At 56.5% G+C, this 24,801-nt stretch overlaps 1 protein-coding gene across 4 annotated transcripts; it reads right to left on the bottom strand.

Annotated features, from left to right (window-relative positions):
* Positions 1-56: 56 nt before the first annotated feature.
* ADGRE5 (adhesion G protein-coupled receptor E5) lies at positions 57-17,941 on the bottom strand. Of its 4 annotated transcripts, XM_026488040.4 has the most exons (21): positions 17,651-17,941; positions 15,026-15,219; positions 11,777-11,827; positions 11,449-11,568; positions 10,783-10,938; positions 7,435-7,566; positions 6,725-6,871; positions 6,137-6,283; positions 6,002-6,048; positions 5,814-5,891; positions 4,707-4,884; positions 4,518-4,625; positions 4,073-4,296; positions 3,125-3,304; positions 2,118-2,309; positions 1,615-1,841; positions 1,440-1,506; positions 1,227-1,318; positions 970-1,138; positions 783-881; positions 57-698 (listed from the first exon to the last, which is right to left on the bottom strand). In XM_026488040.4, the coding sequence occupies exons 2-21, from the start codon at positions 15,066-15,068 to the stop codon at positions 669-671; spliced, it is 2,487 nt and encodes an 828-aa protein (XP_026343825.3). In that variant the 5' UTR covers positions 15,069-15,219; positions 17,651-17,941; the 3' UTR covers positions 57-668. The 4 variants fall into 4 exon arrangements, with proteins under 4 accessions (XP_026343825.3, XP_026343827.3, XP_026343826.3 ...); XM_026488042.4 differs by lacking the exon at positions 6,725-6,871 and having other exon boundaries at positions 17,651-17,878; XM_026488041.4 differs by lacking the exon at positions 7,435-7,566 and having other exon boundaries at positions 17,651-17,878.
* Between the last annotated feature and the right edge of the window lie 6,860 nt (positions 17,942-24,801).

The following is a 24,801-nucleotide window of genomic DNA, read 5'->3' as shown; positions in this document are numbered from 1 at the left end:
ATTTCATGGATGTAGCAGGCCTGGCCAATGAGCTTCAGCCATCCCCCACAGGCAGCTTCTGTATCAGTGTGATATTTAATTTTTGTGTCAACATTGAAAGGTTTATACAGATTGAAACAAAAAAAACATACAATATCCACAACCTTCACAACAGCGAGAGCCTTCTGCCTCCAGGGGCAGATGGGCCTCTGTACCGTGAGCCTCAGGCCCTGGGGCTAAGAGGGGCTCTGCCCTTCTCCCACCCCTGGCCTCAGTCTTAGCTTAAGGCGCAGATTGAGCCCCAGGACCCTGGCCTCTTGTTCTGTGGCAAAGACAGATGAGGGGAAAGGCCAGGCTGGGCACAGCAGTCCTCAGTCTGTCCAGGCCTTGTGTAGCAGGGTAAGGGGCTGCAGCCCTGGGCCAGCTCCTGCCTTCACGTTGGGTCCTGGCTGGGCTGGAGCAGAGGGGCAGCCAGAAGCAGGCCCGGCAGGTCCAACTCCCCACCTGGCTGCGTGTTCTGGGGTTTGGTCCCGGACTACAGCTGCTGCCCCCCTGCTTTCTATGATGCACGTGGGGGCCAAGGCAGGAGGGCAGAGAGAACAGAGTGATGAGGGAGGAGGGGACAGTCTTCAGCATGTGCAAAAGCTGCTGAGGCCACAGGAGCTACTAGCCTGGTCAGACCCGCGCTGTCACATACCGGACTCGGAGGGCCTGTGCGCCTGGTGAGAAAGGAGCACTGTGAGAATGGAACCTGGGTTGGGTGCCCTCTGGCCCGGCACCCCGACCCCAGGCTCAGCCCTTACCTGCATCAGATTGTGGCTCGTGCCAGACGTGGATGTGGTGAACTCCGAGTACTTGCTCCCTGTGACCCTGCCGGCCCACCTTCTGTACTCCTCCCTCACCTGTGGGGCCCAGGGTGCCAGGTTAGGGAAGGGGCAGGCCCCAGGAGCCGGGGCCCCGCGCACCCCACCCACAGAGGCTGCAGCCCACCTTCTTGTTGAGCAGGCAGTGGAGCACGAAGAGGAAGAGGCCTTGCAGGCAGTTGAGGATGGTGAAGGTGTAGGACAGCAGCTGGCTCTGTGGGTCGAAGAGGAAGAGGCCGAAGACCCAGGTGCCACCCAGCACAAGGAGCTGAGCCACAGCCGTGATGGTCAGCACCCTGCGGGGAGAACAGGGCTTCAGCGGGGGAGGCCCCGCCTCACACACCCTTCTCTCCCTGCCAGCCCCCTCCGGGCCCCTGCTCTCACCTGGCCTTCTTTAGTTTCTTCATGTCTGGGTTGATCTCAGAAAACTTCTGAGTGAGTTTCCAGACAGTAGTCACGAAGACCACAGCATTGCACTGGGCGGGGAGCAGAGAGTTCGCATTAGGGGCATTCCTTGGAACTGCAGGGAGGGACCTGGTCTAGCAGGGCTCAGTGTGGGGCCACGCCCCTCAGGCTGTGGGGGTGGGGGGCGCTTACCAGAACCACGAGGATCACAGGTCCTAGGAAGCTCCAGAGGAAGCCGCTTTCTCGGTCCAACCAGCAACTGGGTGAGCGGGGAGGGAAGGGTCCTGTCAGAACCCCGGAGGGGCAGGGCGCTGTGGCGCGGACTGGGGTCCCCTGCCCTCCCGTCGAACCGCCAGCCTGCACTCACTAGAGGTTGTGGCCATAGCCCTCGCTCTTGATGGCCGCGGAGATGGCCACGACGAGCAGGGGCACCCCGTAGCCAATCAGGCAGAGCTTCCACTTGCTCAGGCCCTGGCCCTGGAACACGCGCACCACCAGGAAGTAGAGCTCCACTCCCTCGAGGCTCATCCAGCAGAAGGCGGCCAGGAAGAAGTAATGCAGCAGTCCGGCCACCAGGCGGCAGCGCAGCCCCGGCTGCAGGGCGGGGGCGGGGCGACGTCAGTGTGGGGCGGGGCGGGGCAGGTCCGCCAGGGACCGCCCCCGCAGAGCCGACCCTCGGGTGGGCGGGCCGCGGCCTGAAGAGTGGGTGGGGGTGGGCGGAAGCCGCCGACCGCGCGCGGGCGGAGCCGCGTGCCTTCCGGGCTTGTGGTCCTCACCGAGCCCCGGGGGTGGGCGGGCTTCCCCCTCTCCCGGGCCTCGCAGACCTAGCGCTCCGGCGAGGGACGGACCCTCCACCTGCCCGGACCTCACCTTCTCGCCTTCTTTCTCGATGCCCGCCAGGAAGATGGCGGAGCCCACGAAGAGGCAGATGCAAAGGTGCAGGTGCACGGTGGTGCGCGAGCCCTGGATGGGCCGCACCAGCAGGAAGGTGAGAATGCACAGCAGCAGGCAGACTAGCGACAGCGACAGCCCCACCTTGGTGATCAGGGTCAGCTTCCAGTCCTAGATGCAGGAGGGGGTGCGTGTGCCTCGGTCAGCGCCCTGAGAACTTCCTGCCCTCGTGGGCCCCGCCACCCAGACCCATCTGGGGCCTGCCCTGCAGGTCTATGCTCATGCCGCCCACCTCCCCCCACATCCTCTTCGCTCAGCACCTGAGCAGGCCTCCTAGATACCACGCCCCCCCCCAACCACGGATGCAGCAGGAGTCCCCAGTTCCTCCTGATGGGCCTCCCCACTAAACACCCAGACTTCTGAGAAGCTCACTAGTGAAGCCTCAAGGCCACGTCCTTCTTTTCTAATACTGATGGTCCCATCTTTCTGATCCTCCTTTCCCTCATCTCAAATTTTACCCCTTCTACACCTGCCACATTGTCAACTCACTGAAACCCACCTTGTTGTCCTTCCTGGACCTTTGGCCTGGACCACAGCCTCCCCTACTCTGCCTGGCCCATTCCAATTAAACGTGTGGACCAACTTGCCTATGGATCTCCGAGGCCACATACAGAAAGTTGTGCTCCCTTAGGAGCTTTCAGCAATATTTGACAACTGGTTTGAAGTGGACAGTCAGAGGGGCGCTAGCCAGAGCGGGGTCTGCAGTCCCAGGCCACTCCGTTAGTTGCTGAGCCATGAGGAGGCCTGGTGGGGCGGCAGGGCAGGGGGGGTCCCAGGGAAGGGGCTGGGGGGCAATGGGGTGGGGCCACCAGGGCTGTGTGACCCTATAGAGCCAGTTGGGCCATACCATCAAGAACCAGCGGCCTGTCTCACCTAAGCCAACCTTGCCACTGGTGCACTTTTGCGGGTGGCCCCCGGCTGCTCACCTCTATGTCATAGTGGGCCATGAGGATGGCAAAGCTGCTCAGGTGGTTGCACCGGCATGTGGTGCTGTAATTCCTGGTGCCCAGGGTTTGGCAGCCTGTGGTGGCCCAGTACCCGCCCTTGGTGCTGTTACTCTTCCAGAATGCACAGATCAGCTCCTGCCGTGACTCAGGTTTCTTCCCCTGTGGGCAGGTGGGAACAGTTGGAGAGGTTAGCCTGGAGCCCATTCTTGGGTCCTGGGCTAGCGTTGGGCCTGAGGAGGGCTGCTTTTCCTTAAAAAGTATTTACTGAGCACCTACTTTGCTCTGGCACACAACGAACAGGGCAGACACAAGTCCCTGCCCTTTTGGGGCTGGCATGCTAGTGGGGGAGACAGATGTAAATAATAAATCTAGCAAGTAAACTACATAGCATGATGGAAGGGAGTAAGTGCTATTAAAACAAGAAATAAACTGCATAGGGGAGGGGGGCATAACTACAGATTGTAATTGTAATTTTTTTTTTTAAGATTTTGTTTATTTATTTGACAGAGATAGAGACAGCCAGCGAGAGAGGGAACACAAGCAAGGGGAGTGGGAGAGGAAGAAGCAGGCTCCTAGCAGAGGAGCCTGATGTGGGGCTCGATCCCATAATGCTGGAATCACGCCCTGAGCCGAAGGCAGATGCTTAACCGCTGTGCCACCCAGGCGCCCCCAGATTGTAATTTTAAATAAGGAGGTCAGGGAAGACCTGAAAGAGGAGGTTCTATCTGAACAAAGACTGGAACCAGGTAAAGGACTGAGTCATGTGGGAGAAAAGTGTGTCCCAAACAGAGGGCACAGCAAGTGCAAAGGCCCTGAGGTCTGTTTGAGGAAGGAGAAGAGTGGGGAAATGAAGGCTGCATAGGAACCACTGTGACCTTGTCTAAGGGGTGAGCAGTAGGGCTGATTCCTCCCCATCTGAGGACTCACCGAATGGGAGAAGGCAAAGGTGACAGGGGAGTCGAGTTTCTCTGTGTTTGTGTTGCTCAGAAAGACCAAGTTGACTGGCGAGAGGAGCAGGACACGGGCACCATGGACAGGACGTTGGTAGATCTTCTGCAGCTCGGCTTTCTTCTCAGGCTCCAGCTCCATGGAGGCGTTGGCCAGCAATTTTTCCATGTTCCGGCTGGACAGGATGCCCACCACGGTGGGGCCTGGGGGATAGACAGGTTGGCTACCTTCTGCCCTCCCTCCTCCCGTGTCCCATCCTGCTTCCTAAGACCTCTGATTCAGGCTCTCCAGTCCACCATGATGCCTGGGGGCCCTGGTGATAGGTCAATTTCCAACTGTTACATATTCAGAACCTCACCCCTAGCCACATCCCCACCCCCCCTCCCCTCTCCCGCTGATGTCCCCTCAGATTCCCTGCCGTTACCCGAATCCCTGGCTCCAGTCGCCACATCCCAGCTCAGCAGCATCCGTGCATGGCTCTGACCTATGGTGATGTTTCCCTCCCCATGCTCCTGGATCATCAGGGATAGCTCTGAGGAGAGAGGGGCAGTGACTGGGGGTTCTGGGTGTAAGATGGGGTCCAGGGCTGGGGCAAGGCAGGGCAAGGTCTCACCTGTGTCTGAAGGGGAAAGATAGGTGAAGGAGTCTCCAGGCATGGCCTCGGCCAGCGTCCTCAGGACTGTTTCGAGGCCCAAGAGGAATTGGGTGGCCATGTGGTGCCTCTCGGTCAGGGGCAGGGCCTCCAGATCCCTGGGTTCCTTCAGCAACTCATCCATTGACTTGACGAGGTCCTGGGAGTGATGGGTGACAGCTGGTGGGTCACTATCCCACGGGGGCTTCTCAAAGGACCCTGACCGCACCAGCCCCCTCCACCAAGGGACACACTGCAAAACCCCCTGGGGTAGCCCGGGGGACAGTGGGTTGACAGGGGAATCACTGAGATGGTGAAGTGGTCAGAAGACAAGCGAGGGGACTGAGTATAGGCCTGTGCACGTGGACTGCGACAGTGGTGCTTAACTTGTCCCAGGTGCGGGCTTGCTGCCGGGCTCTGGTCTAGGTCTGCACTGCCCAGAACGGTAGCCACGAGCCACATGTGGCTCTCGAGCACCCGAAATATGGCTCTATGTTGCAGTGGTAATAGTTTGAATCTACTGGACTAAAGGCAATCTTCACATTAATTTCACTTGTGTACTTGTTTATCTTAATGTAGCTACTGGAAAATTTAAAATGACACATGGACTCACAGGTTTCTACCCGACTTAGCACACAGGTGAAAACTTACATATAACGCCCACTCTTTCTTTGCCAGGCCCTGCTCTTTCTTTGAACTTTACTTCTCTTAGTTCATGTAAAACCTTCAAACTGTATACAGCAGGCACTGTTTGCAGGTGAGACTGAGGCCCAGGGAGGGGGAGTCACTTGCCTCAGGTCACATAGCAGAAAGTGGCAATGGGTGAGAGTAGGGTGGTGGGATGGAGAGGATTTGATCCTTCATGGTCTAACCACGGAGGTGAAATTTCTAACTGCTCCGTTCTTTTGGCATTATCGTCCTTCGTGTGCGCACGCACATGGGCACGTGTGTGTACACGTGCGTGTACGTTTTGGGGTGTGTATGTGTGTCTGTATTTGTGTAACCGCAGCTTGGGCTGTCTCCACCGTATGGAAGCATCCCTCAGCCACCCCCGTGCTGTCCGGGGGTCCCCTCAGCTCTTGCTCTTACCTGCATGGTGCCCTGAGCCAAGGCTGGCTTGAAGTTTCGGCGCAGATCTTGGACTCTTTCAAAGAAGCGGGACATGTTCTGAGGAGAGGGGACATGAGGGGGGTCAGAGAGCCTCACGTGTGGGTGGGGGAGCAGGGGGGAAATGGGTGGATCAGGCGGGCTGCGCAGAGGGATTCCTGGCCACTCACCTCGCTCTTGATTCCAGGGGGTGGGGTCCAGGTGGGGAGGGACATCTCTGCAGGGGATAGAACACCATTCATTAGGTGTGACAGTGTGTGTGCCTGTGTCCGGGGCGGGGTCAGGGGTCAGGTCAGACCACGTACCTTCACAGATGGTGTTGGGCTGCTTATCCTGGAATCCGGGTTTGGGCTCCCAGCCCCGGAGGCAGCGGCACTTGTACGAGCCCACGGTGTTGATGCAGACGGTGGAGCTGTGGCACGTAGGCTGCCCGGAGCTACACTCGTCCACATCTGGGGACACAGAGATGAGAGTCAGGACCCCTTTCCCCTCCGTGCCCTGCCCCCTTTTCCCTGTGTTACTGTCCCCCCTTGGCTGGAGGTGATAACACCTGCTGACCCCACACCCTGGTGATGCCGTGGTTACGGGAAGTGTGCGGAGCATGACAGGTGGCATGTGAGCCCCGTACAGAAGTGCAGGTTGTGAATATAGAAATACCTTTGTCCCAGGTAGTAATTAGTTGCTGCCTGGAGTCTCCAAGGAGCCTGCTCCTCGGTACCCCAGCTCCTTCCCCGGAACCCCCCAGATCTTTTCCCATCCAGCCTCAAAAGAATTAACGCCTGGCTCAGCAGGGCACCCCCAGGGCTCATTCTGCTTGGTTTGTGTGGGTGCCACTGAATATGTGATCAGATGTTCTGAGTGTGGGTCCAGGATGTGGCGTCTGAGCTCTGCACCTTCACAGACGGTGTTGTTTGGGCCGTTGGGGGACCCAGGGACCGGCTTCCACCCAGGGCGGCAGCGGCACTCATAGCCCCCAATGTTGTTGAGGCAGTGGGTGGAGGTGTGGCATGGGTTCTGCCCCGACGTGCATTCATTCACATCTGAGGACAAAGCCAGAGGGTCAGGGTCCCCTCCACTCACCGCACCCCTTCTCACTGCCTGGCATCAAGGACCCCATTATTGCACATGCCACTGCCTGGTGACCTTCAACTTCAATCTCAATGCACCTTACAATGGCTTCCCTGCAAGATGGGCATGGCAGGGACCATGGCCCCCAGTTTATAGGCTGTGAAACCAGGAGGGAGATTGAGTTGTGGAGCCTGAACTTTCTTTCCAAGGACTCTTGCCTACTCCCTCCCCTGCTCTGGCCCAGGTTCCCTTTCCGGGAACTGGAGGTGACACCTTCCTCTGCTCCCATGTGACAGATGAGGAGGGATGAGGCCAGGAAGTGTGCACAGAGGCCTGGCCTCCACAACAGAACCCCAGGCCCAGAAAGCCCTGCTGCCTCCCTGCTCTGTGGTGGGACCTTCCAGGGAGGTGAATCCTTGGGCAGAGCAAACCCCTGGTGTTTTGGGAATCTGAGGGTCTTCTCCCTCCTCCTGACGCTGCGGGATCCGCTCAGCCCCTCCCAGCGCAGCCTCACAGCATCTTCCAGGGCCTCTACCTGTGCACAGATTCGGGTCGCCCGGGTTGAGCTCCAAGCCGGGCGGGCACTTGCAGGTGTAGCTGCCTTGGGTGTTGATGCAGATGCTGCGGCTTTTACAGACTCTGGGTTTCAGCTGACATTCGTCCACGTCTGCAGGGGGAAGGAGAGGGTGATGGGTGCCTGCAGCTGTGTCCTGGGATAGAAGCATCGCGAAGGCCCTGCTCTCTGCTCCTCAGTGAATGGGTGCCTTTTCTAATTCACACGGACGTGTGCTATGGGCGAGCATGGTGGCCCAGATGTTCTGTTGTCCAGATGTTGCCAGAAGTGGTCCAAGTCCTCCCCGTCTGCCAGCTCTGGCTCCCTCGGCCTCTCCGGGCAGTTCCCAGCTGGTGCAGGGTCACATGACCACCTGTGTCCCAGCCTGAGGACCTGGATGAGTCCAGGGTGGGCCTTCCTGGGAACCGCGTGCAGGGGAAATGCTGCATTCACGACCGGGACCTGTCATGGTTCCCAGCGATGGCCTTTGTCCTAACTGCCCCAGGGTGGCCGCTCACTGGCTGAGTTCCCGCTTTGGCATCCCGGTAACCCTAACTCTGAGATTCCAGCTGCACAGAGATGGACCAGACCCACACCTGTGCCAGGCCCTCCAAGGATGAGGCTCTTGGGCGGGGCAGGGAGAGTAAGGAGGGTGCCAGACAGGCCAGGGCCACCGGGACAGTGGGCACCAGGCTGGGGAGGACAGTGTCACTGATGTCCAGTCAGGCAGCCTTGGGGCAGTGAAGATGTCTTTTTCTGATTCCTGTGAAGGCATCGCCTGGGCTGGCAGGAAGTGTGAGAAGCCACATGTGAGCAAGGCCAGCGGCGAGTGAGGGCTGGGTGGCTGGAGAGCAGAGCAGGTGCTGGTGGGCGAGAGGTGGCCGATGTTTCTGTCTTCTTGGCCCTTGGCCTCCCACCAGGGATGCAGACACTGGGCCCAGCTGAATGGGGCTCAGCCTCCATCTTCTGTCCCTGAGAGGTCCAGTGCCCCCGTGGGACCTGGGTTGACCTGCTCAGGAGAGGGTCAGGCCTGGAGCAATGGTCTTGGATGACGGCCTTTCTTGTCGTCTGGTCCAGGCGGGAGCTTCTTGGTTCACCTGATTGTGCGAGTGTGTGTGCATGTGTGTGCGTGGGGTGGGGGGTTGGTGTCACCTGACCCACCCCAGACACAACATCCTCTGGGTCCTGGTCATCCAGGCTAAACCAAAGCTACTGGGGAGCGTCGGGACAGAGCCTTGTGCAGGGAAACAGAGGAAGGCCGATGGCTGAGAAGCCGGGGTCAGGGCGTCAGGAGGAAGCTTCTCCAGGTGGGATGCTGGCCTGCCGTGCAGGAGGGCCAGGGTCTGTGTGCAGCCCTCAAGTCTCCATCCTCCCACCTTTCCTGATGGGGTCCCTGGCTCCACCGTGGCCGAGGGTCTGAGACGGCTCCTGCTATGGCCAAGCCCATGTGAGCTCCGGCGGAGGCAGGTCTCATCCAGGCAGTTACTAATGGTGGCAAAGAGGACGGATGTTGCGCGGGAACGGACCTCCTGCAAAGTATCTTGAATGCCACTTGCCTCTTGTTTTATGCAAATAAGACGTCTGGTCCGGGAGGCAGGGGGCAGTCCAAACATCCGAAAGTGACCCTCTGGGGAGGGTTCTGGGCCTTGGGATTCAGAGAGGTTCGGGCACCGGGGGGTGCCCAGGACATCCCGTGATGCCTGGGGAAAGTGGAGCAAGGGGCCCACAGACGGGCCCGGGTCTCACACCTGCGGCAGACCCCACCGCCATGACAGGGCTGCATGTGTCCTCAGCTGCAGCAAAGGCTGAGCCCGTCACAGAGCTCCGTCTTCAGGCGGCAGGCCCTGCGCCAAGCCAGCAGACTGGTCTCTCCCTGTCACCCAGCTTGAGGTCCACGGTGGTCCCCCTCCCGTCTCTTGTTCACCCATGGCCCTGCCCAGCTGCCTGACAAAGGACCTTTCTCTTAGCCCTGGCCTGTTCTAATGCAGCAATACGGCCTCTCAACAACCACAGCCACCACATATGCTGGGGGCTCACAACGGTCAGTGGGGGGTACCCCCTATCCAGGCACACTGAGTGGGATCTGTGATCGCCATGTACAGTTGGGCAGGTTGCTCGGTGCACAAGGGTGTCGGGCCCAGGAGGCAATTGGGAGTTGAAATCCAGCCCGCTCTCCATTCCCCAAACATGATATGTTCACCTGGAGATGATGGACCTTTTTCCATTTCATGTAAAGGCTCCATCCTCTGGCCAGGCCACATGTTTGGGGCGCAACGTTCACCCAGAGGACTCTAGGGACCAGCAGTGCTGTGGACAGAGCCCTCCCCCTGGGTGCCATGAAAGTGCAGGTCTTCCCTTCCCTCCCACCAGCGAAGCTCTGCAGCCCTCTGTCTGCATGTAGGGCAGGGCGGGGCTGGGGACCAAGCTGTGGGCTCTTCTCCCCACAGCAGGGTGGGCCTACAGACCCACCCCAGAGTCCTTTGGACCCTCAGCTCACCTCGTCCTCACCTCTCACTTCTGCTCTCTTTCCCTGCTCTCTTTCTCTGTTCTACACGAACCCCCCCCACTCTGGGCAAGTAGTTGCTCCTGCCCACCTACTGCTGGGCCCCCTGCCCCCTGTGGATACCCGAAGCCCCTTCCCCTGCCTGCTCTTCTCCCAGGAAGGGGGGCAAGGCCTGGTGATGCGTGGAGGCTGGGCTTCTCCTGGGCCCGAACTGTGGCATCACCATGCAAGACCACGGCAAGAGATGTGACCGCGGTGTGGGGGGTGGACGGGAGCAGCCGCTCTCCGTGCCCACCCTGGGGCGGACCCCGGGGGTGCCCATCCCAGACGGGGTGCATTAAATCATGATGAGGATCATTCAAAACCCAATAGTCACCATTCTGTGCTTTGCTGTCTCTATCTTCCCAGCAGTTCTATGAGGTAAGCACCATTGTCACCCCCTTTTTACAGATGGGTAAACTGAGGCATGGAGAGATGAAAGTACTTGTCCAAGGTCACACAGTTAACAAAAGGCAAGACTTCTTTTTATCTGTAAAAAATAGGGACTCTTTTTTTTTTAAACACAAAATCCCAATAATATTATCACATCTTGCACATTAATGGTGATTTCCAGTGTCACACACACAGTTCTCAAGCGGCAAAGCCAGGGTTTGGGCACTTGGCTTTCACACCACCCTGCCTTTCTGTGCTGGGGGCTCAGGAACAGGCTATACAGACGTGGGTGCTGCATCCTCTAGTCTGGGCCCCGCAGGGGGATGATTCAGGAATGGCTCTGGTGACTCCAAGTCTCATGGACCGGGAGATGGAAGGTGCGGGGTGGTTCTTACCTTGACACGTGTTCTCACTCTCATTCCTGAATGTTCTTGCCCCAGAAGCAAGCTCATATCCTGGAATGCACGTGCAGTAGTAGCTGCCCTCTGTGTTCTGGCAGTCTGCGAATTTTCCACAGGACACTGTCGAGGACGGCCCACACTCATTGATGTCTGGAACACAACAGGGCAAAGGGTCACCTCTCAAAGGCACAAGTTCCTTTAGGAAGAGTTCCCTATCCCCCACCTGACTCCCCAGCACGGGGCAGTGTCTTTTGGGAAAGGATTAGACTCTTAAGCTATACTGCAGAGGCTGGGCTGTAGCTAGAGCAAGCCATTCCTGAAGCTCACACAGTCAGCTCTGCTCTTCTCTGCCCTCTGGCTGGCATCCTGGATTTGAGCTCAGTAGGGAGTGCTGAGATGGGGGTGGAGGTGGCAGCTCTGCATCTTCCTCCCCAGTCTTGGAAGTCAAAGTGAAGCACAGACGCTAGAGCTCCTCTCTCTCCAGGAAGCCACGTTTATTCACTTATTTTCCACCTTTCTATCTTTTCCTTTCTCTTTTCTCTGCCCTTGATGACAGTCCCAAGGCCAAAGGCTGAGACCCCAACCAACACTCACAACCCCCACAGGCACTGGGTACACCGCACCGTCTCTGCGCCCCTCCACCACTCCAAGCCCCTGTACCATCACAGCTCTCCAAGACGCTGGTGAAGATCTCCCCGGACGAAGAAATGTATCCCGGGGAGCAGCGACAGGCGGTGGCATTGATGCATGTGGATTTCGGAGGACACCAGCGAGCACAGTCTGTGGGGATGGTGACCACAGTCGGGAGGTGAGGTCTGAGCCAGGTGCTGGGGGGGGGTGTGCAGGATCATCTCCAAAGGAGGGGTTGCTGGGAGGGGCAGCCCTGGCCTCCCCCCTGCAGCAGGCCTCCCTCCTGCCTGGGCTGTGGGGGTCTAGGGCCCCTTCCCCAGACTCTGGCTGTGGACTACTTTGCTCCCAGCAGACTCACCACTGGTTTTCTGGGATCCAGCTTCCAACAGAATCAGCAAGACACCCAGCACTGGAGTAGAGAGAGAGGGTGTGTATTGGGGGGTGTCCAGAGCAGGGAAGGATTGATGGAGAACGGAGGGTGACACATCTGAGGGAAGGGGGCTGCTGACCCCTCCCGGGCTTGGGCTCTGTCCATCACTAATGAGAGCGAGCAGCCCTCCCTGGACCCCAGCACCCACAGCAGAGTGTCTGCCCCCATCGCCTGGGCCTGGGTTTCAGACTGAGGGTGAGCAAGGGGCCCAAGCCCGACGGAGGTCTTGGCTCCTGCTGACCTGCGCCAATAGTTCAGCAAACAGACGGGAGATGGTGGCCCTGGTTCATCCCAGACCTTTGTCAGGTGACCTCACTTCCCAGTGCCTTGGTTTTCCCATCTGTTGAATGGAAATGATGACGGGCCGCCCTTCCTAGAGGCCTGTAAGAACCAAGCGCCTGAATACTGCCTGGTGTGTCCGAGTGTTTACTATCATCGTTTCTTTACGTGAAGGTGTAGGGGTTGGACCAGGTGTTCTCTCAGATGTCCCCGAATCTAAGATGCTCCGGCCCCCGCACCCTGGCTCGGGGACACAGGTGCACGTGCACCACACCTACCACATCTGTCAGCCCAAGGACCAGCTTGAGACCCAGTGGTGACATTTCTCCCCCAGCTCCCCCCACACCCCACATCCCACACAGGAAGACACTGTGGGCTCACGCTGGGGTGGTGCTCTTCTCCTGCCACTCTGGCTGCTCAGGGACACTCTATTCCCCAGGCATGTGTTTGGGGGTCCTCCTTAAGTCAGCAGGGGCTCTAGGGTCGGGGAGCTCCTTGTTCACCAGTGAGAGACTAGGAGACACTGATGGAGAGAAAGTAAGGAGAGGGAGAGAGAGGAACAGAGAGAGAGAGAAGGAGCCAGAGACACAGAGAGAGGAGAAAGAGGAAGGAGGGAACAGACAGGTGGGGGGAGAGAACCAGGCAGAAGTTAAGGCAGTGCTAGAGATGGACAGAGAAATAGGGAAAGAGAGAGACCAAGATGGCAGAGATCGAACAGAGAGACACAGAGCTAGAGAGATTGAGAGAGAGATCGGGAGACAGAGACACAGTTAGAAGGAGGGGGTGAATGGAAACGGGGAGGGAGGGAGGTGGGTGCCTCAGCAGCAGGTGGAGGCATGGGAGGGGCTCGGGGGTGACGTCCAGCCTCCGCCAATCTGGGAATGCTGCGAAGCTGTGGAGACCCCAGTTATCCGGGGAGACCCAAAGTGGGGTGGTGGGTGGAAGGATGGGGGCCGGGAGGGAGGGCAGGAGGGCATGAGTCATTTCCTGGGCCAAGGGGAAGGGATGACTCACACTCGGTTGCCCCTGAATGGGGCTCCCAGGGGAATTCTGGGGTCGGTCATTGTGAGCATGGCTTGAGCGGCTATGGGGTTATAGACTTGAGGGTACCCCGACCATTTAGTTCCTATGTCCCAACCGGATATCCCTGAGGCCAGTGGGGGTCCAGAGATTCCCCCCTCCTAGAAGTCCTCCCAGCCAAGTTAAACTGAGGGGGAAATGCCTTTCCCTTCCCTCGAATGAGAATCCCTCTCTTCCTCCTCTCTGGCCACAGGGCTTGGCTGGTTTCTCCCTCAGCCATGACCCATTTCGTCTTTGCTGGACAGACCACAAAATGACCTTCCCTGGCAGGGTGGGACCTGGACTGATTTGTCCCCAGCTCCCAAAGCCCCAAATGGCAACAGTCATGCTCAGAACTGCCCTAGGAAGCAGGGGCTCTGGTCATGTCCATTCTACAGATGGACAAACTGAGGCTTGGAGCCCAGAAAATGCTCAGGAAGAATCTGGTGATAAAAGGGGGACTGAGGAAAGCGGAATCGAGCGCAAGATCCCTAGACCCTGGAGTGGGCGGGTTCTTTTGTGCCCCATCCCCTCCATTGGGCTGGGCTGGGATCCCCTCCCCCACCACCAAGGCTGCTGGGCCAGGCCTTCTCCATCTGGGGCCTTGGAAGTCGCCCAAACAGGAGCCGGGAGAGGAGCTGCTGGTCATCCGCTCCAGGTCCCATCTGGTTTGCTTGCCTGCGAAGCCCTGAGCAATAGATTCCTGCATAGGGACCCTGGGGGGAGGGGGCGGGGCGGTCACCCTCCTCTTGCTCCTCCTGCTAAGGACCCCCTGGCCCAGACCCTAGACCCACCAGCGTCCTGCCCAGAAGGCAAGAAGACAAATTAAAATAAAAAATAAAGTACTGTTTGCTTAATTCTTACTGTGGACTCGGAATAGTTTGTGTCGAACTCACCCAACACTTAACCCTATAAAGTGGAGACAAGGCCCCCCCATTTTACTGATATGGAAAGTGAGCTCAGGGGCTCCATGACTTGGCCCCAGGGACACACAGCCCCCCATTAGGTGTGGCCCACTTAGACTCCTGTCCTTGCTCCTGAGGAAAGACAAGGTGGGGCTATTGGGGGAGGCCCTGTGCTTATGCCTGCCGCCCTGGGACAGCACAGGGAACCCCCGTCCCTGTGGCCCAGGGAAACTCTGGTTGGGGCACCCCAAATGTCATTTCTTCACTCCCTTTGTTGCCTGGTTGCTCAGGCAACAAGCTGTCCCGATAACCATAACCGTTAGAGACACCCTGGGTGGGGCGGGAAGGGAGGAGGGGTGGGAGTGGGGGGAAGTCACAGTAAAAAATCAAGTTCAAACCCGCAGCTGGCAAAATCCCTTCAAGCCATGGTGGAGTCCTGCTGGGTCTGGAGGGAGCAAGTGTGGGGGTCTCTGGGGCTGCCCCTGTCACTGAGACAGTGGGGGACATGTTGGGAGGACCCCCCCGCATTGCAGGGGTCCTGGCTCCTAGCTCCCCAGGATCCGCCATGCCCTATGTTAAAAGCAGTTGCCTATAGGGTCCCGAGAGTCACTTTTTGCCCCCTCTCCTTCCCCCGCACCTCAGTTTCCCCTCCTAGGGGGCAGCCCCTAAAACGTCTCTGGGACAGAGCTCGGAGATCTGAGTGGGAGTGGGGGCTCTTAGAGCACCTTGGGAGGCTCTGCCAGGGCAGGGGGTGCCGCGGCACTGCAGCCCCCTCTCTCCATGTGCCCGCCTGACCATGTGGCTTCCCCTGCCGCAGGGGCCCCAGAGCTGCCAGCCACACCTTCCATTTCTCCACAGGACAGGGAGTGCCAAGGCGCCAAGGGGTGCTTTCCGCAGCTCCCTCGTCCCTCCCAGAGGGGCCCCAAGTTCTTACCTTGAAGGAGGAGAGGGAAGCTACGGCGGCGGGGGCCTCCCATGGTCTGCACTGGCGGCCGAAGGAGCAGAGGATGGGCAGGGCAGTCTCCCCCGGCTGGCCAGCTGCGCGGTGTCCCGAGGCTGGCCGGGACTTTATGAAGAGGGGGGAGGACAGCGGCTGGCCCAGGGCCCTCCCCGGAACTGGCGGGGCAGCTAGAAGCCAACAGGAAAGTGCAGTAAAAACACAGACCCAGAGGCGTTGCACGGGCTCATATACACGCTCACACACACACACACACACACACACACACACACACACACACAGGCTCTGGTAACCTGCTCTGCTCCCAGATCCTCTGCCTCCAGTTCCACCTTTGGAGTGACTGACAAACTCTCTGGCCCCCGTGTGCCCGGGCTGGCTGTAACCCAGCGCAAAGTGGGGCCCTGCGGGCAGGGGTGGGGTGGGAGTCCCGCGTGGGCTCTTCTTGCAGGGGTGTTTAGGTTGGGGAGACCATGTCAGAAATAGCTTGGGGCTCGCCTGTCGGGGGCGGCCCTGTGCTCCCTGCCTTGGCATGCCTGCCTGAGTCTCCAGGGCGGCATCTGAGCCAACAGCAGCCCCAATCCCCGCTTTCCAGGTGGGGAAACTGAGGTAGAGAATCCAGAGTCCAAATGGGAGCTGGGGGAGCTTGAAGGGGCCGTTCCTGGGTGCCAGGCAGGCACCAAGAGGAGGAGCTGTGGGGCCACGGCTGCCATGCTCCCTGAGCTGGCCTTTCTGGGCCAACCTTCCCCTTGGTGGGAAACTTACATCTCAGGGGCTCCTGGGCACCAACAGAGCATCGCGTGATGAAAGAGTCGTTTCCTTTTCTAATAAATCACATGACTGGCTTGTCTTCTGAGCCATCTCATCTTTTTTTTTTTTTTTTAATTCTATTATTTATAAAGCACTGAATTGGAGCCAGGCCTGATTCTCTTAGCATTATCTACGTATCTATTTTAACCCATTTACTCTGCAAAACTCGAGGCAGGTGGGGCTATGATTCCCATTTTACAGAGGGGGAGGTCGAGGCACAGGTCACAAGTGGCCGAGCAGGGACCCGTAAGCAGGCAGCCCAGTCCTCGGAGTCCCTGCCAGAGCTCAAGGTCCAGAAGAAAGCATCTACCGGGTGCTAATGTGTCTTTAACACCTTGGTGGCCCTGGGGTTTAGCCGGGGGCAGTACCCAGCTGGCACCCAAATAGCTGGTTTTCTATTCCTTGCTATCATTTGTTTTTCAATTTACCAACTCTTCGGGGCAACAAGAGGGTTTTGCAACTAGGATGTCAATATAAAGTTTCCTTTTAAAATGAATGGTTTCGGGGCTGCCAAAGTGTAAAAAATTAAAGAAAATAGTAAGTACATGATAGGTCGAAGGGGGAAGATTGCTGGTCATGGAAAAAAAAGGTCACAAATGGCTGAAAGCAGAGAAGTGTTATCCCAGAGATGATTGAATGCCTCCACCCCTGGAATTAACCCCTTCCTGTCCTCTCCCTCCCATCCCCATCCCTTCGTCCTGGGTGGGGCATGGGAAGGGTTCTGCCAGGGGACCCAAGGGGCTTGCGGGGGGAGGCGAGAGGACCCAGAAGAAGGCTGGGGGGTGGGGGGGACGCAGAGAAGGTCTGGAGTGGACTTTTGAATTTTTTTTCCAGAACCTGGAAACCTCAGGGCTGGACATCCCCTCCCCACAGGACGCAAGGTCAGAGAGCTGGTACCTGGAGAAGCTGGGGCTGGGGGGGTTCCAGCTTGGGGCAGGCAGGGGGAGCTGCCCTGGGTTTTGTCCCCACACCTATCAGTGACCATCTATTCTTTGGCCTTTTCCTCCCTGGTATGTGTCTTTGGCCCTTGGAGCAGGTCTGACCTCCCTGGGACTCAGTTTTCCTGTCTGGTGAATGGGATTAAAATGCCTGCCCACTGGCCTCACAGGTCAAGGTGAAGAAGGAACAGGGTAACAGGAGAAAAGGCTTGGAGATGTTGGCTGCAAGATTGGGGAAGGGACGAAGAAGGACATCCTTACCATCGCCACCACAGTCTGGCCTGTCAGCAAGTCCTGGGGCCCTGCCTTCAGATGCACCCAGAATCTTCCACCTCTCCTTCTCCCTGGCACCCCCGCCCTGGTCTAGGTCTGTCACCTCCAGTCTTGGTGTTCTGGCTCCTGCCCCCACACTCTGTTCCCCTCACAGTGGCCCAAGGGCACCTGCGAATGCCTGAGTCAGGGCATACCCCTTCTCAGCTCAAGAACCCTCCATGGCTCCCACCTCACTGGTAAAACCCCAAGTCCTCCCACAGCACGTAAGACCCGGCACGATCTGCCCTGTCACCTCCGTGCCCTCACCTCCTCCTGCTCTGCCCGTGCTCACTTGGCTGCAGTTTTCCTTGTGGAAAAGTCTGACCTCAGGGCTTTTGCACGAGCTGTTGGCTCTGCCTGGAACATTTTCACCCCAGATAACCTGATTCCCTCCCTCCTCCCCTTCATGTTTTGCCTCAATTTCCTGACCCACCCCTCAAGGCCAAATGTAATCCCCTCCCATCCTCAGCACCCCAACTCCTCCCAATTTTCTCGATTCTCTGTAGCACCTTGCCACCTCCCATCATGGACTATACCTACTTACCTTGTGTACCTTCTGCCCCACTCGCCCTAGACCGTCAGCTCCAGGGGCAGGACTTTGGTCCGTTCGAGTCTCTGCAGTGCCGACCCAGAGCCTGCACCCAGTAGGGCTCTGTACCTAGTAACCCCCTCCATACGCACCCCTGTCGCTGCCCCCCACTGAAGGAAACCCCCTTCAGGCTTCCTGATCTGGCCCTTGCTGGGGTGTCACACTGTTCCTCCTCCTTCCCTCTGCCCTGGAGTTCCAGCCCCGCTGACCTATTTGGCAGCGCCCCCCTCCCCGGACAATCTTGTGACATCTGTTCCACAGCAGGGAGGCAGGGACATGATGGGTCCCTATTTGTCAGAAGGGAAACTGACATCTGGAGGGTTGGGCCTCTGGCAGGAGGTTCCTCAGCTAGGAAGTGGCTGAGCCAGGACTAGTCAACCAATAATAATAACACGACTACTTATACTGTATTGTATTACATTCTATTATATATTTTTATTATTGTAGCTACAACATTGAACAGATCATCCTGGTGGAGGATTGTGCTCATCCAGCACCTACTGTATACCTGACCCCTTCTAAGCACTAGACGGGGATCGAACTCACTTATCTTCCCGACAGCCCTAGAAGGCAGGTGCCGCGATTTCCCCTTGACAGGCAGGGTAACGGAGGTATGGAGCCGTGAAAGTACTTGCACAGTCACAGGACACGCCCATCGCAGATCAGAGGTCCTGGGCAAACCCGAGCTCCTCCCCTTTGCGGAAGACCTTGTGGTCTCGGGCAGGCGATGTACCTGGGTCTCAGTTTCCTCATCTGTGAAATGGCTGGAACCTCGCCAAGCTCAGGTGAGGGTCATAAAGGAGAGCACAAAACGCAGGGGTGTAGATAGGAGTGGACTCTCAGTGAACAGCAGCTGTGGCCCTTAGGATGCCCCCCTTCTCTTTGCGGTGGCCGGGAGGGAGACAAGGGGACCCCAGTGTCCTGCCTCCCGGCTTCTTGTGCTGCCTGCATATGCCCAGCACCCACGCAAGCCCATGCTGAAGTGGGGGGTCAGATGGGGTCTCTGGCTGGAGGGGGGCTAACAGGAAGCCCCTGCCAGGGAGACAATGGCAGAGGAAGGGGCCGGGCCAGCCCCCATGCGGATGAGCCCAGCTGCCGGCTCCGGGAGGGCGGCACAGCTATTGTGAGGCCAGACAGCTGTCCCCAAGCCAGGAAGCCCCAGGAAGCCAGGGAAGAAAGTGGGAGGTGCTGGCCGACCCTGACCCCCGACCCAGGGCAGGCCTGACAATGGGTTCTTCGTCTCCTCCTGCAGGCTGGACACCTGGATTCCCCCGAGGAGGCTGGGCCCCCAGCATCCACCTGACGAGGGGCCGAAGGGCTCCTGGTGCAGAACACTGCCTAGCCCCAACTGGCATCCTCCTAACCCCCGCCACCCACGCTGCCTGGCCCAGCCTGGGGAGTTAGGAGGCAGCGCTGAGCCGTATTTATAGTTCCCTGGTGCTGCTGAGCAAACTTCTAAATATAGACGCTGAGCTATTTGGGGCCTCGGCCCTGGGGTGGAGTGGGAGTGGAGGGCACCGCACGTGTGCCTCCCTGGCCTGGGCCCTTGGGCCTCTCAGTCTCCTGGGGCTGAGGCCGCGGGAGGGGGGGGTGATGGGGGGCAATTTGTCTGAATGGGGGTACAAAGAGAGAGCCGCAGTGGAGTTGCCCACAGCCACAGCACAGGGGAACTGCCCGAAAGGGGTGCAGGCGCATTCCAGGCCCACGAGGAGGGCACACATTTGTGCCTGGTGTCCCCAGTATCCCGTTCCTCCACTTCTTTCACCCCAAGATCCACTAGGGTAGGGAAAGTGGACTGAGGTAACACCACAATGTTCTCAGCTTCTAGGAAATAAAGGTCCCCAGGAAGTTGCAGGGACAGCCCTGAACCCCAAACAAACCCCAGCTCCTAGCAACCCACTTCCCCTTCCCCATCAGTGTTGATCTCACTGGTGGCTGGGCGTGGGGGGGTGGGGGGGTGACAGGGCTGGGGGGTGGGTGGGCTATAAATAGCTGGTTTATAAGCAGCTGCAGAGCCGGCTGGGGCAGAGGGTGGCCCTGGAGGCCAGAGGGCTTCTGACGGACAGCTGGACCCCAGAGTGTCATGGCCTCCCAGCAGTCGTCAAGATTTGGGGAAGTAAGGGGGATGCGAGGGACAAGATGCTTAAAACCAACAGGGTCAATGGTTCTTTAAAGCAGCACCTTAAGCCGGTGGCCATTGAGACTTGAGTGAAAGCTTAGTGCTTCCTCAGCTCTGGGCTCACGGGAACATCATACAGTCAGTGAAAAAGAAGGCCTGGGACGTGCCACAGAGCGGCTGGCCACACGCTCCTTTCTTCATTGACGAAATGGAGGGGCGCCTGGCTGCTTCAGCCGATGCAGCGTACAACTCTTGATCTCGGGGTTGCGGGGTTGAGTCCCGCATTAGGTGTAGAGATTGCTTAAAAATAAAACTTTTTTTTTTTTTTAAAGTAGGCTCCACACCCAGCGTGGAGCCCAACACAGGGCTTGAACTCGTGACCCTGGGATCAAGACCAGAGCTGAGATCAAGAGTCAGACCCTGACTGAGCCACCCAGGTGCCCCTAAAAATAAAATCTTTAAAAAAGAGAGTGAAGTGCAAAAATCTTCATTTATTTGACAGGTGTCATGGTAGAAATTTTTTTTTTCAGCTCTCCTGAGGCGTAATTGACAAATAAAATCGTGATAGGCTGAAAGCATACGATGCAACGATTTGATCGTCGTAGAACCCTGAGGCAAAAAGACGTGCCCAAAGCCCCACACGAAAGCCAGCCTCATTCTAAAGCTCACACACACAGAAAATGAAACAAGAGTTCAGCTTTACAAACATATGTAAGAACACTTCTAAAAAGCCAGTTGGGGAGGGAGTAAGAAACAGAGCTCTGGGTGATAGAGGGAGGGATCGGGTCCTGTCCCAGCTCACGGTGGGATGGGGGGGTTCATGGATATGCCTTATGGAATTAAAAAAAAATTAATGAATAAAGTAAGTTAAACAGGGTCATGGATAGACTGATGGTCATTGATTCTGGGAACCGGAGGTCTTATAAATATTTTTTGGAAATTTTCAAATGTTTGAAGGCTTTAATGAGAAGCACTTAGAGGAAGCCAAGAGAAATGGAAACCAGGGCAGGGGGAGGCCCAGCTGGGGACAGGGAGCAGTGGGGGTGGGGGCAGGTGGCAGTGGGCGGTGTGGTAGGAACTGGCAGCCACCAACAGGAAGTCCTGCAGCCCTGAGCTGGGAACGCTGGGCGACACTTGGGGGCCTTTCTGCCTCTTCCTCACGGAGTTCTCAGCCTCTTCCCCATTCTGCAAGGCTTTCTGGGAGTGGAGGGGTCTGCAGGCAGGCAATGCCCAGTGAGGCCGGGCTCCTTCTCCAGGGGCCCTGCAACGGGGTCCCGGGATGTGGGACGGGGCGGGGAAGGAAAAGAGTTCAGCCTGAGTGCCCACATCTACTTCTCCCTGTGCCTCGGTGTCCTCATCGGGGCTCCCTATGTTACCGGTCTCTGGGGTCCTGGGCCACGGTGCTGGTGCTGATGGTCATGACCAGTCCCAGAAAGAAGTGATGTATTTTGGGAGCCAGGAGCCTCAGAAAGAATAAGCCCACCCCCAGCACTCTATCAGATTGGGGTCTCCCTCCCTCAAACCAGAGAACGGCTTGGCCATTCCTCACAGTGTTAAACAGAGTGACCCTGAGACCTAAACGCCACTCTTAGGTAGACGCCCAAAAGAGCTGAAGGCAGGGACTCCAGCAAATTGGGGGAAAGAACCCAAGTGTCCATCAATGGGTGAATGAATCAACGATATGTGCCACATCCACGTAATGGAATATTAGCCACAGAACGGGAAGGAAGTTCTGGTACACGCCATGACGTGGATGGATGGGCTGGTCGCACAACTTCGCAAATGTGCCAAATGCCACTGGATTGTTCACTCTTGGATGGTTAATTTTATGGCATGTGAGTCTCACCTAAATGTAAAAAAAAAAAAAATCCTAAGCAGGTCATACAGTGTCCCCCACGCCCACCCTGGGGATCCCTGCTGTCACAGCCTCTCTTCTGTGGCTCCTAGGTCACCCCTCAGTTCATCTTGCTCCTGCCCTGAGACGAACAGGTACTACCCTTCTCCTTTTACAGATCTGACTGTCATGCATTCACTCAACAAACATGGCTTGACAGGCACTAGATATGCAGGTGTGAAGAAGCCAGGCCTCAACCTCTGCCCTGTGGGGCTGACATCCCAGCCCCAGAGAAACCCACGAATGTGATCAATAAGCATGCTGCGAAAGATGTTAGAAACAGAAAAGTAGGCAGGCTAATGAAGGACGGGAGGTGTCTGGGGTTCCCCAAATTAAATAGGGCAGTTGGGGAAGGTCTCACCAAGAAGGTGGCTTTTGAGGAAAGACCTGAAGGAGATGAGGAAGGAGGAGCCATGAAGCTCTCTGGGGAAGAGTGTTCCAGGCAGAGGGAACAGCCTGTGCAAAGTCCCTGAGTCTGGAGCATGCCTGGGTGGAGTAGCAAGGAGGCCCGTGTGGCTGAAGCCAAGTGAGTGAGGGAGAGACAGGAGGGAGAGACATAAGGGGTGAGATGGTATGCAGCAAGCAATAAAGTCAGAAGTGATATTCCAAATACTTAATACCCAGCACGGCATGACCAGCCAGAACAGTACCATCAACCCACACGGCTTCTCTCCTGTGCCCTCAACTCCGATGGCCTCTACTGAGCACCTGAGGGACCCGGACCCTCCTCTTATGGTTTCCACTGTTCGCTGTCCGCCTCCATCCTGTGCACCTGCTGCCGCCATGGCTGTGTCCCCTGTACCTTTAACAGCACCTGCTCCGTAATGGTTGCACGGATGGGTGTCAAAGTCTGTGCTTATCGCGGCTGTATCTTTGACACCTTTAAACATCTCAGTAACCTCTGTCCATTTTCATTTATTTTCCTTTTTATCTTTTAAAAAATTCTTTTAGAGAAAGAGAGAGGGAGGGGCAGAGGGAGAGGGAGAGAGAATCTTAGGCAGGTTCCACACGCAGTGCAGAGCCGACCTGGGGCTCGATCTCATGACCCTGAGATCATGACCTGAGCTGAAATCAAGTGCCCGATGCTTAACCGACTGAGCCACCCAAGTGTCCCACCTTTTTGTCATTTTCTTCCTTTCTCCCTCTCCCTTCCCTCCCCCCTTCTCTCTTTCTCTCTTTCTTTCAACAAAAAGAGCAGTCCCTTTGCTCCACAGCTGAACTAGAGGGTGAGGCCACAGCTCTCAGTTTCCTGGGAGTGTAGGCATAGCCTTGAGAGCGAGTGACTCTCAATTTTGCCCCTGGGTGCCTCTCTGTCCCCATCCTAGTCCTCGCCCCTACCAATGCAAGTCTTTTTTTTCTACCGCTTTCCACTTCTGGGGATGGCTCAGAACTCCTTTTGTGGTAGTGACATAACATTTCCTTTCAAAATAAATTCATTTAAGAATTAGAAGGAAAGGAGAAGCAAGTTGATTGAAGGAACCATCTGTGGTCCACGCAGAGAGGAATGGATGGAGGATGTTTATAAGAGCCTCTGATAAACTCCCTGGCGTGGGAGGTGGCTCGCCTGGGTTCCGTGCGTGGGTGGGAAGCCACCTTGGTCCTCTATGGGTCCGCATCTCGAGGTCTCTGCGAACCAGAGTCGTTAAAATCCCCAAATGGCCAAAAAGCACAGCAAAAGTTGCTCAACCTCACTCACTAATCGACAAGGAAATGTAAGTCAAAACCGCGGCAAGATACTAGCTGTAGTTTCTCAAATGACTCCTATTAAAAAAACAAAACAAAACAAGTGTTGGCCAGGATGTGGAGAAATTGGAGCCCTTGCACACTGTTACTGGGCACGTAAAATGGTGCAGCTGCTGTGGAAAACAGTCTGGTTAAAAAGTTAAACAGATTTTCAGCATGTGATCCAGCAATTCCTCTTCTGGGTATATATACTCAATAGACTTGAAAGGAAGGTCTCAAAGAGATATTTGTACACCCAAGCTCAGAGCGGCATTACTCACAAGAGCCAAAAAGTAGAAGCAACTCAAGTTTCTATCAATGGACAAGTGAATAAACCGAATGTGTTTGAGTCGCACGATGGAATATTTTTCAGTCTTAAAAAGGAAGGAAGCTCTGACACACGCTGTAACATGGATGAACCTTGAGGACATGACGCTGACGGCAAAAAGCCGGTCACAGCAAGACAAGCTCTGTCCAATTTCACGTATACGAGGTAATGGAATCGGTCACATTCAGAGAAACAGAAAGTAGAGGCTGCCAGGGGCCAGGGAGGGGGCGAATGGGCACTTGTTTCGGGGGTAATGAGTTTCAGTATTACAAGATGAAAACGTTCTGAAGTTGGTTTCACAACGATATGAATACGCTTAACGCTACTGAACATACATGTAAAAATGGTTAAGATGGGGGCGCCTGGGTAGCGCAGTTGTTAGACGTCTGCCTTCGGCTCAGGGCGTGATCCCAGCGTTCCCGGATCGAGCCCCACATCGGGCTCCTCTGCTGGGAGCCTGCTTCTTCCTCTCCCACTCCCCTGCTGTGTTCCCTCTCTCGCTGGCTGTCTCTCTGTCAAATAAATAAATAAAATCTTTAAAAAAATTTTTTTTGAAAAAAAGAAAAGAAAGGATTTTCTGACCTAGGCTCCAACTTGGATAAACATGGAGGACAATACGGTGAATGAAATAAGCCAGTCACACACACACACACACACACACACACACACACACACACACAAGCCAAACCACAAAAAACACTCTATGATTCTATTTATATGAGGTCTCTAGAGTGGTCAAATCCAGAGAGACAGGAGTTTAGAATGGTGGGGAGTGACCGGGAATGTTTCATGGGGACAGAGGTTCAGTTTGAGAAGATGAACCAGTCCTGGGGGGAGGGGATGGCTACATACCAGCGTGAATGTGCTTAATGCCCGAGAACTGGACAATTAAAAATGGCTGGGATGGCAAATTTGACCACATTTGAAAAATGATGTCATGGGGTACCTGGATGGCTCAGTCTGTTAAGCACCTGACTCTTGATTTCTTTCTTTTTTTTTTTTTAAAGATTTTATTTATTTATTTGACAGAGACAGATACAGCC

This window comes from Ursus arctos, unplaced genomic scaffold, assembly GCF_023065955.2.
Source record: "Ursus arctos isolate Adak ecotype North America unplaced genomic scaffold, UrsArc2.0 scaffold_14, whole genome shotgun sequence".
In the NCBI taxonomy this organism is placed as follows: domain Eukaryota; kingdom Metazoa; phylum Chordata; class Mammalia; order Carnivora; family Ursidae; genus Ursus; species Ursus arctos.
The sequence above is the reverse complement of the archived record's forward strand: the minus strand, read 5'-3'. Positions and strand labels throughout refer to the sequence as shown.

Bases quoted from the DNA above. Each gene is read 5' to 3' on its own strand.
- ADGRE5 (XM_026488040.4), bottom strand. From the start codon at position 15,068: ATGGGAGGCCCCCGCCGCCGTAGCTTCCCTCTCCTCCTTCAAG. The intron at 1,507-1,614 runs GTGAGTGCAGGC...CCGCTCACCCAG, and splicing joins GGCTATGGCCACAACCTCTA to TTGCTGGTTGGACCGAGAAA. The intron at 1,319-1,439 runs GTAAGCGCCCCC...CTCCCCGCCCAG, and splicing joins CTGTGATCCTCGTGGTTCTG to TGCAATGCTGTGGTCTTCGT.